Source organism: Stegodyphus dumicola, chromosome 11 (genome assembly GCF_044657685.1).
Source record: "Stegodyphus dumicola isolate Sdum_Otavi_A_Nest chromosome 11, ASM4465768v1".
Taxonomy (NCBI): Eukaryota; Metazoa; Arthropoda; class Arachnida; order Araneae; family Eresidae; genus Stegodyphus; species Stegodyphus dumicola.
This window is the reverse complement of record NC_140778.1, coordinates 108004469-108016709: the sequence shown is the minus strand read 5'-3', so window position 1 is coordinate 108016709 and position 12241 is coordinate 108004469. Positions and strand designations below refer to the sequence as shown.

The 12241-nt window shown below is 34.9% G+C and overlaps 1 protein-coding gene across 2 annotated transcripts in view; it reads right to left on the bottom strand.

Moving 5' to 3' along the window:
* LOC118194480 (equilibrative nucleoside transporter 1-like) overlaps positions 1-12241 on the bottom strand; it is a 72338-nt gene that overhangs the window by 25553 nt on the left and 34544 nt on the right. For both annotated transcript variants that reach the window (XM_035365634.2, XM_035365628.2), the window contains 2 exons: positions 8541-8591; positions 276-361 (listed from right to left, as the gene is read on the bottom strand). In XM_035365634.2, coding sequence (XP_035221525.1) covers positions 276-361; positions 8541-8591 — 137 coding nt within the window. The remainder of the gene's footprint in view (positions 1-275; positions 362-8540; positions 8592-12241) is intronic.

Here is a 12241-nt window from a genome sequence, read left to right as displayed (position 1 = left end):
TGCTTGAAGCCGGCCCTGCTCGCCGATTTTCGAAGGGCACCAGCAAGTTCTTCTCACAAATTAACGAAAGACAACTAACTAAAAGGCCATTTCGCTTTGAGTTATTAATACGTTTTATGTACAAGGGATGTCAATGGTACTGATAACCTAGGGAGCCAAAAATGCTGAAGAGGGGCTTGCCTGTGATTACATTTAAAATTCTGAACATCATTTGTAGACTGTAGCTTATTATAATCATAGTATTGTTATAAATAATCCAATCATTATAAACTCACCATGCCATTGACATTGTAGCCCATAAATCTCTTCGGTAGACTGCCAGCAATCCCCGTACCTCCGCCTTGCACGAAACCACACATTGCTAAAAACACACACATTATTTTACTTTAAAAAAGAAAAGTCAAAATTTCGAATTATTTTATTTACTTGTATGTATTTGTAACTTTATAACACTTATATGATCAGTTTGATAAGATGACACTCAGTTTCTTAAGTCTCTTTACTTTTTAAAGCAACTATTTGTCTTTGATGATATTCAGTCTGTCTGTATCTCAATTCGAAATTATGGAGAAAAGTTTCTTGTTTAGTTTAAAATAATCGCTTAAGCATGTAAAAACTTTAAATGGAAACTCTAATTTCTCTATGCGCACTACCTCATTGCTGTTTTGTTTTCATTTTATAAATGTGTTAAAGAATTTCACAGCGGTCCTTGTACACTGCTATAAATTTAAATTAAAATGTTAAGAAGAACGTGTGGGGTTCCACCTTTTTATCTAACAGCTAAATGTGGAGGAACCTAGTGAACAGCTAAGCAACTAATCGCTTTAGTTCAGGAACAGAGACTCGAGAAGGGTTAATTACCCTTTCTTGCTCAAAAATAAGAGTTAACAGATGGCCCCTTTCTGAGGGCATACAGCAAAGCCTCCACTTAGGCTTGGACTCAAAATAATAAGAAATAAGACTCAACTAATGCTTAACTAAATAGATATAGGTCGAAGCTATCAAAATTCTAAGTAGTTGGCCCCTAAATGTCGAATAAGCTAGCCAAAATATCAAGAGTCTGTAATACGACGAGCGTAGTAACAGCTTAGTGAGACATAGCCAAAAGGCAAACCCGCGCTAGTCAGAAACTCTGAGGCTCTCTCTCCAAGTCAGTGGAACTTCGACTTAAATACTGCTCTTACTCATTTGCATTTAACGCGAGTCTAAAATCACATTCTGGTAGAAAATTGTAAGCTGAAATTAAGATGGACACGAAAGTAGCTTACTTAAAAAAAATAATAGTTAAGAACTTAGGATAAACCTTACAAATGTATCCTGAAATTTGCAATGCATAAAAAACGTACATATTAAATATCAAGTAGCGAAGCACGTATGAAAATCATATGAAATGCACATATGAAAAAATGAGCTCTGCTATTAACTATTGGTATTGTGTTTCCTCACTGTTCGTATGCACATATTATGTCAGACCTCGTCAACGAATGCGACGGCCATACCAGCAGATTTACGATTTTACCTTTGAAAATAGTGTATATTGAGGCAAAGTCTATTCTTCCAAGAAACTGGTGCTCTCATTGAACAAAAGGCAACGACAATAATGACAATATGAAAGCTATTTCAACAGCCTTTAACAGATTCATTCCACCGAATAGGAAGTTAAATATCGTGTTTAAATGATCATTGCAGATCGTATAGCCACATCACAAGCCTAAATAATCTCTTTTTTGAGCATTACTCAACAACTAGTCTTCGCGCTTTCGATATGATTACGTGAAATAACAGAAATTTTTGCGAGAGATCTGTTACCTCGGGCTATCTTTGAACTGATCTCGTAGGGGGGTGTAGCTACAACTATACCTCGAACTACGCGAATGGAAAGACGAACTGCATGTCGGCTCCTTCTGTCTGCATCACAGTAACAGACGAAGTAAAGCCTACATTATGCATCGCCGTGCCATATCACATCTAATATTATGGATTCACTTACTATTGGATTCCACTTTCACTCTCGATGATGGATACATTTACAACAGTCATCTGAGATGCTGTAACACATTTCTATCCCTTGTCCTCAGAGTGTGTCTGAAGACGGCTATTAATAGGAAAATTAGCAACCGCATGTCGCGCATAATATCCACATTTCCTTCTGGATAATAGTGATATTACATATTTCTATGACTCATGCATTCATCAGATCTGTTGAATTTTGAGCACGTCTTGTCCATGATCCGATGACAGACACATTTAAGAACATCTGCAAATAAACAAGTGAGGAAATAGCAGAGACTGACATATCCCAAAAGCTCTTCATGCTGGGACATGTAGCACTTGCTACGCATTAGACACTAATTTTGGTACAACTCTGATATACGCCCTAATTTCACCAAATGTGGCGATATGATTTCTGCGCTGGTTCTTGGTGCGATTGCGTGTTGTATGGCAACCCTGTTGACGTTGAAAAATCTTTCGCTGGAGCTCGTTGGTTCGCATCTGTGTCTGAGAAGATAGGGAGAAAGATAAAAGGCAAAAAGTTGTAGAGTACCTCACTTTGGAATTCTAAGTTAATGTTGGAAGTGAGGAATCTAAGAACTGATACGCGAATAATCGCTTGCGTTCGGTGACAAGAAACAACAAGGTAGAAGGGTAACTAACTCTTTATTATTCCAATAAGATTTAACAAAACTCCGCCTGGGAGTGTACAAGCAAAGCCCGCACTTCGACTTGAACTTGAAAGACTAAGAAATAAACTAAAATTAAGATTAACTAAACAAGTATAGCCGAAGCTATCAAGATTCAATTTGAGTTGGCCCCTTAACTTATTTTACTACGAAGCTTAGCAAGGGCCTGAGTACGGCCGAGCGTAATAACAACTTTGAGAGAGAGAGTGGCCAAAAAGGCAGACACAGGTAAATCAGAAACTCTGATTCTCTCTACCTCCGTAAGTAACTTCATGGTTTAAATACCGCTCCTCCTTATATTCAGCAAATTCCAAAACTACGTTCTGGCCGGAAGTAGTAAGTTGAAGTTAAGAATTTCACAGGAAAGGAACTTTAACTTAAAATTTAACTGTTAATAAAATTAACATAATCCTTACAAAGTATCGGCAAAAAGAAATATCATTGTGGCCATCCTGTTGAGGGGCAGTGGGTATTTGGAGGTGTGGAAAGAGGGTCTGGGAGATTATTTTTAATGGCTGTGCATGATAGAAGTAGGGATTTGTGATTTTATTTATTTGTGAACCATAGTATGAATTTTCTGGATAGTGTGTCTGGCTGTCATATAAATACGATAGTGATTACGTGGCGGCATGTTAAAGGTGGTATGAAATTGGTATTTCTGCTGTTCGAAAAAGCATTTAAAGTGCATTTTATTTTATTCTTGTTCTTATTTTGTAGAATGTTATGTTCACTGGTTTTTTAGAATGTATTTCTGTCGTTATTTTTTTTTTTTTTTTTTTTTTTTTTTTTTTTTTTTTTTAATTGTTTGAAATTTATTTTAGTTTATTTTGTTGATTAGTGTTTAGTTGCTAGTTGTTAGTGTCTAGATTGTGCAATTCGTAGATGTTTTTTAAAATTTAAACAGGATGCTGTGTACATGGTATTCTTTGAGATTTATTGGTGTTATATTAATTTATTAAAGCGAGGTGTGTGTAGTTCGTAGATTCGTTCGTTGCCTAAATTGTGTAATTCGTAGATGTTTTATTAAGTTAAAACAGGATGCTGTGTACATGGTATTCTTTGAAATTTATTGTTGTTATGTTAATTTATTAAAGCGAGGTGTGCGTAGTTTGTAGATTCGTTCGTTGCCTAAATTGTGCAATTCGTAGATTTTTTTTTTTTTAATTTAAACAGGATGCTGTGTACATGGTATTCTTTGAAATTTATTGTTGTTATGTTGTTATGTTGTCGTTCGTTGCCTACATTGTGCCATTCGTAGATTTTTTTTTTTTTTTTTTTTTTTTTTTTTTTTTTTTTTTTTAATGTTTAAGGCGTATTTAAAATTAGGAAACACGGTGAAAATGAATATGTGTACAATATGAGTCTTACATCTCATGTTGAGATAATAATTAGGAAAATAATCAAAAATTTTCAAACACTGCAATGATTAGGAATATTTTTATTAGAAATCATATTTAGTCTTTGTAGAATATTTCATTTTTGAACTTTCGCTCTCCTCCCCTTTTTTGATATAAAAAGAAAAGTATGAATTCATATAGAATTTATTACTCTTACGAAGAGTATTAGCATGTTTAAAAGTGCGAAAATACTTCTTTAGTTGCACCGATTATAAATATAAACTTTGCATTATCAGACATATTTAATAAAAAAGTATCTACAGGTACTTGATTAAATAACACGAATCTGCCAATTGTTTTATGAAAGATATTTTCAGTTGTATATCTTCTTTTTCATCGATTTTCTTTTATAGCTCCATCGAATACGAGCTTCAAGGAAGCTTAGAACCTCCTCCACGGAGGCATATCTTAATCATATAGCCGTCATGTACTTTGCCAATTTTTAACGACCCTCGCTTTTACAGTTTCATATCAGTCAGATTTTCATTTACTAGATCATTATAAATAAATAATTTTAAGAAATTTTCTTCTAGGTCTAATTTAGAAGTACAGCTTCTAGCAAATGGTTTAACGTTTATTTTAAATCTTTTAAAACTGTATGCAGAGAGAATGGGCATAAATTCTTCCATGCATCATATTTGTACCTTATTTACATATCTCACAGCATGAAACATCGGTATTCTGTAACAGCGCTGTAAATCGTCGAATTGACCTTAAAACTCCATCAAATTAATTACATTTGATTTCTGCAGTTTTATTGCTTGACTGTCTACAAATTTACTGTAAGGATGATATATTGTAAAGAATTAGAAAGTTAAAATAAATGTTATAAGCTTAGAATTTTGCCTTATTCGCATTCACTGACTGAATATACCCTTTGATTTGTATTCTAAGTATTATCCCATTGTTCCTTATATTAGTCATATTTAGGATTTTTTTTTTTTTTTTTTTTTTTTTTTTTTTTTTTTTTGTAAAATCGTAAACTAGATTGAGTACGAAGAATTACATTATGATATGGTATATTATTATGGTATTATGGTATGGCATATTATATACCGGGTGATCAAAAAGTCAGTATAAATTTGAAAACTTAATAAATCACGGAATAATGTAGATAGAGAGGTAAAAATTGACGTACATACGAGACTTAGACTCGTACTTAGAATGACATGGGGTTTTATTAGAACCAAAAAAAAGTTTAAAAAATGTATGATTTTATGCAGGATGGCGCTCCACCCCATATTGCTAGACGCATGAAAGATCTCTTGCGCCCGTCGTTTGGTGATGATCGTGTGCTCAGCCGCCACTTTCGCCATGCTTGGCCTCCCAGGTCCCCAGACCTCAGTCCGTGCGATTATTGGTTTTGGGGTTACCTGAAGTCGCAAGTGTATCGTGATCGACCGACATCTCTAGGGATTCTGAAAGACAACATCCACCGGCAATACCTCACCATAACTCCGGACATACTTTACAGTGCTGTTCACAACATTATTCCTCGACTACAGCTATTGTTGAGGAATGATGGTGAATATATTGAGCATTTCCTGTAAAGAACATCATCTTTGCTTTGTCTTAATTTGTTATGCTAATTATTGCTTTTCTGATCAGATTATTGCTTTTCTAATAAAACCCCATGTCATTCTAAGTATGTGTGTCAATTTTTACCTCTCTATCTACAATATTCCGTGATTTATTAAGTTTTCAAATTTATACTGACTTTTTTTTGTATATTACCAGCAGCTACGCGGCTTGCCTTCGTCTGGCTTTTAAATGTACCGGAAAAGTGATTGAAGGGTAGACCAAACGTTAAATTAAAAAAATGCGCAGAACTTTACTCTGCAGAACAGTTTCATAAAAAAATAGTAATAATAAATAAATAAAAATAAATCTGAAAGGTTTCAGATTTTAAATTACATCCAAAGGGGCGTTCTTTTAACGTTTTTTGTGTTACTTTTATTTATTAAATATCACGTTCTTTGTACTTAAACCATAAAATTTAGTTCAATAGCAATGTCGCAAAATAATTTTAAAATGAGCATATCTTTAGGATTTCTGATACACAGTTCCGCGCCCTGGAGATAAAAAGGTTTTTTTCCCGGTAGGGTGTTGCCATTGCTCGCTTTTAAATCGTTGAGTTTGTTACTCAAAAATTCGTTAAAGCTTTACAAAATATGAAATCGATCATAAACCAAATTCCAAATTTCAAATTTGGTCTTCCACATGCCCATATTCGTAGGAGGATTACGTCATTCAAAATTCGATGGCTCTGTGTATCCTTGTTTTATCACAATGCGAGAAATATACATACATTTATGCAGATTTTTCATTATTTTCTTCAAATATAATGCAGGACTCTAACATTTGGTGGCAACAGTTTGAAAAGTGAAACGGACATTTATAGTGATACAACGCAAAATCGCAAAACGGAAACAATAGAACAATAGTCTTTCAGGGACCCTTTGGACTAAAAAAAAAAAAAAAAAAAAAAAAAAAACTATTACGTATAATAAAATTAATTACAATGAAATAAGCAATATCCCTTAACACAAACATTAATTATCCTAATAAATAAATTAACCAACTTCTCGTTGCCTTCTCTCAACAAACGTACAGTATCCAAAAGAAACATTAAATTTAAAAACTGCACAGAATTATCGCCCTCATTTTTCCAGGTGGCAAAAGTGCTGCTTTTTAACAGTCGGCAGTCCTGTATATAATTGAATAAAAAACTGTTGCCAAAACCACATTTCTAAAAGAATGAAATTATTCAAAAATGATGCGATAAAATCGAAAAGATAAATAAAAAAAAATCTGATACGAATCTAGAAAAAATCATTTCGAGGTGCACTGGCTTTTGTCTAGATGCACCTATATACCAAATTTCGTAGCCCTGGGTCTATTAGTTTACGCGCAAAGCACGAACGAAAGACACAGACTCTTTCTTTTATTATATGTAGAGATGGCATGGTATGTTACAGTGGATGGACAAAAATATGGAAACACCTTGTGAAATGCATGTTTGAAAAGAAAGATTGATTTTAATGAAATATGTAGGTGGCGCTGGCGTTTTTGACTACTGACGCCACCTATACAACTTCGTAAATGTGCTAAACAGTTCAGTTGTTGTCGGAGTACTGTTATGTAAGGTTGTCATTGCATTATGTCAGAGTTAACAGACTTCGAACGTGGGTAAATTGTTGGAGCACGTATGGTAGGTGCTTCCGTAAGCAAGGTAGCCGAGGTGTTTAGTGTTTCAAGAGGTACTGTATCGAAGATTTATTCCGCATATTTGAAAAGCGGAAAAACATCATCTGCTAAATCACAGCGCGGACGAAAGTGTCTCCGGAGTGATCGTGACAGACGACGTTAAAAGCGATTGTGGGGAAAAATAAGAAGACCACAGCTGCAAAAGTTACTGCTGAAATGAATGTTGCGTTACCGAACCCTGTGAGTACCAAAACAATTAGAAGAGAGCTTCATAAACAGGGAATTGCTGGCCGTGCTGCAATTGAGAAGCCACTCATCAGTGATGCTAATGCCCGTAACAGGAAAAGTGGTGTTTAAGTCATAAAGCCTGGACTATAGAGCAGTGGAAGCGAGTAATATGGTCCGACGAGTCTTCTTTCACATTGTTTCCCACTTCTGGCCGAGTTTACATCTGGAGAACGCCATCTCAAGCCTATAATACAGACTGCTTGTTGCCAAGAGTGAAACATGGCGGGGGTTCTGTTATGGTTTGGGCAGCCATATCGTGGTTCTCTGCTAGCCCCATGATAACTGTGTCAGGGCACATGACTGCCAAGACTTATGTGAACATTTTGGCCGATCAAGTTCATCCCATGGTACAAACTTTGTTCCCCGATGGTGATGGTGTCTTCCAAGACGACAAAGCCCCTGTTCACACAACTCACATTGTCCAGGATTGGTTTTCTGAGCACGAAGATGAGTTGTCCCATCTCCCCTGGCCACCACAGTCACCAAACCTGAATATTATCGAACCTTTGTGGTCTACATTGGAACGGAAAGTGCGTTCTCGTTATCCACCGCCAACATCGTTATCTGAACTTGCCACCGTTTTGCAGGAAGAATGGTATAATATTCCCTTGGCAAACATACAGGAACTGTATTTATCCATTCCGAGAAGACTGCAAGCTGTTTTGGATGCCAATGGGTTTCCTACACCATATTAAGCAAAGAAACATGTTTTTTTAAAGGTGTTTCCATATTTTTGTCCAACCCCTGTATATTAAATATTATGGTATTAGGGTATGGTATATTATATATTATGGGATGGTATAGTATATTAGAACAACAGTAACATAAAAATATGGTGGCGGTGATAATATAAATAAGTATTTGTCAGTGGAAAAATTCACCTACATTTGCAAAGTTCTTTTGCATTTGTTACAGAGCTAATATCTACCTTACAAATTTATTTCTAAAATTCAAGAAACATACTTACAATTTATAGCCACTACTATTGTTATTGTTACAGCAAAGAATGTTCTTTGACCTAGTGAAAGAAAAGAGATGCTATAACATCAAAACAGACATATGCAAATAAGAGAATATTTATAACGAAACGGTTTTGAAAAAGGACTAAAAATTCAGTTTTGTTAATTTTTCTTTTATTTTTGAGGCTTTTTATTATTGTCTTTTTATTGTCATATTGTTGTGATTACATATCTGACAGTAATACTAGATCAAATTCATGAATTTCATTGTGGCCAAATGGCTATGTTTGCATATGTCGTCGGCTTATCTTAGCTCAAGCCGTTTATAGGCTGTGTCTCTTTATTGTGGAGACACCTAATTGGTGGACCGCTCTAGCCTCTTATGAAGGGATGGGCAAATTACATTCATGTCTTCTCTGGGATTCGAACCCAGGCCCTTCGGTACGGCAGTCAGAGTCACTAACTACTTCCTCGCTTGGGCGGCTTACAGATAAAAATACGAATTGATATTTTTTTAAAAATAGTTCGACATATTTCAAAAAGAAAACTCCTGAATGATAACTAATGTTCTTCAATCTTTAACTTTTAATTTATACGCAACTGTTAATTCTGAAAATGCTTCATTTTATTCCAATACGGAATTTTCTTTGGTTTGCAGTGCTGAATTTCAATATGTATTGAGGAATGACTGTAATAAACGAAAGAATAAAATCTTCTGAACTTCCTTTTCACGAACTGTTTCACAAAATTTAATTCTCTTCTATTATATTTTACTTTCGTTAAATTTTATCGATATGTTTTTCTTTCATTTTGTATCTTATTCTAGCGCATATACCTTTTTTTTTAACAATGAAAAATTAATTTTGTTCTAAACTTAAAATTTTGCCTATTAGTTTCAACGAAATTTCAGAAAGTTTTGAAAGTTAGCAAAATACGTGTAAGTATAGGCTGATATTAATCGACATTTAGAAACTTTATGGAATAATTATTTCTCTGTTCCATTTTAGGAAAGTTTTCACGTGCTTTTATTGTGTTGGGTTTTACTGTATGAATTTAGTTTGTTCTGCGTTACCCGCGGGTTTGCATGCTTTTGCTATTAACATTTAGTTATGTTGTAAGGATTATGTTAATTTTATTAACAGTCAAATTTTGAATTAAATTTCCTTTCCTATCGCTTCTTAATTTCAACTTACCACGTCCGGCCAGAAAGTAGTTTTAGAATCACGTCTGAATGTAAATTAAGGAAGAGCGGTATTTAACCGCGGAGTTCTACTGTCTTCGGGAGAGAGAACCAGAGTTTCTGGTTAGCACGCGTCCGCCTTTTTAAGCTACTCTCTCTTAAGCTATTATTACGCTCGGCCATACTTTAGGCCCTTGATAGCTTCGCAGTCAATTAGCGTTAAGCGGCCAACTCTGTTAGAAGATTGATAGCTTCGGCTATATCTCTTTAGTTAAGATTAGCTTAATTTAATTTTTAGTCTCTTAAGTTCAAGCCCGAGTGTCGGCTTTATTGTACAACTCCAAGACGGAGTTCTCTTAAATCTTATTTGAATAATAAAGGGTCTTTTAACCCTTTCCAAGTTTATTTACTGTCTCACGAACTCAAGCGATTATTCGCTTACTAGTTCTTAAGATTCTTCACATTCAACTGTAATTTAGAATAACACAGAGGGGAATCCTACAGTGTTTGAGCATTTAGTAAACTTCTAGTTTGTAACAAATATGAGTATTTACAAAAATAAATATGAATATAACTGGCATTTGCAATTCTCAGTGCTTTTTCATAAGAGTTCCAACTTAATGCAAACGAAGACTGGTCTAAGAGATCCTACCTAAGAAGATATCAAAAGATAAAATCACAAAACTTCCATCTACATCCAATAAACAGTTTTTGAGTTTGGAAGTTCATTATTTATGAAACTTTAAAACAGATGATTTGATTGCTATTAACTCTCATTAGTTTCCGACTACAAACGTTTTTTTTTGCTTAAAACCAGGGAACTTACTCCGTATTTGTTAATTTTAATGTAAGTTTACTTGAAGATCATTGTGCTAATTTTCAGATTAAACCGATTTTCTTACCTAAATTTCATTAAGTAAGATATCCTAGTAAAGCAAACCAAAAAAGTGTTGAGAAAACAATAAGAAGAAAATAACCCCAAAATTTTAAATCGAGAGATTTGAACATGTGGGTTAAATTCATTTGTTAATTTTCAAGTTACATTGTAAAAGGACAGAGAGACTCGGAGACAATCACAAAATCTGGAAACAACTGATTTAGTTCTGTGTCTATGAATCCGGAAATTGAGGGTTACTGTGAACGTATTCTTAAATATAATGTATAAAGTATGCAAAAATAATTGGCGAAAGAAAATAACTGGAATCTCACCAAGTTTTCCTCACACACTACAAATGTTCAGTTGTGCCCATTTAGGCTGGTATCAAACATTCCTTTATTTCAGATGAACAACTGTTTCAGGCAATCGTCCACTGAAAGAAAGACGTACGATTTCTTCCTTTCATGCGGGGAAATAAATTAAAGTTGTTCGTTTTCAACAACTAATCAGCTATCAATATCGAATTCCCCGTCATCAACCAAAGTTTATATTGAGGAACTAGTTTTACCTTTACACGGTAACCCCAAAACGATCCGAGGTGATTGGGCTGTCTCATATCATATGAAAAAGCAGAAAAATTGTTCTAAAGTGTTGTTCTTCCGAAATGTTTTGTATGTGTGATACGACTTATAGACATCCAAATAGTTATCGAACTCGGTCCATACCTTTTGTAGCATGCCTTTCCCCCACGTCTTTTGATCTGACCTGTGTACTGTTTTCCTTTGGGTGTATATTAAGGATTATATTATATTTGTGCTTACCCTCACTGCCAGCAATTCTTGCAGGTCTCATGGACTGGTTTCAGTAACAATGGACTGCTATATCTGTTAATATGTTATGAACGGAACTCGAGGACAGTTTAGCTTCGTTTGCACTAGTACCTTTCGTATGTAGTCGTTATGCGTTTTCTACAATCAGGAAGCCTTTGACTGAAAGTGATTTTGGCTGATCTATAAACAGAGATGAAACTCATGGAGTTAAATCATGTTCAGCTATTGTATGCAGAAGCTTAGGGGTCATGGCAATCAGATGGTATCAACAGAAAATGATGACTGCAGAAGCAACGATGGGCTTGAAGGAAAGCCCATCGTTGCTTCTGCAGTCATCATTGTCAGTGTATTGTCAGTATATCCTGTACTGACTGATCACTATTGTCAGTATATCCTGCAATGACGGTGTATCCTGCACTGTCAGTGCAGGATTGTGTCAACAAGCAATCAGATGGTGTCAACAGAAAATGATGACTACAGAAGCAACGACGGGCTTGAAGGAAAGCGTACGACATTTCTCAAATGTACGAATTCTTGAAGTTTAGAAACACCCCAATTATAGGGAGCAGTTTATGTATTGAAGAAAACAATCAGTAAGCAATTAAATTAAATCAATTAATTGAATTAGTAATTAACCAAATTTCTTTAAAGAAACAAACAATTAGATTATCAATTCTTTCAAAAAAACAAAAGGATAACTACGTCTTGAATGCTGAGTATTGCAAATGTAGCCAACGGTGTTAAGAAATTCAGGTATTGTAGAGACATTAGGTTATTTTGATGCTGGAGAAGTCAAAAATGACCAATGGCCTCGCCGGGACT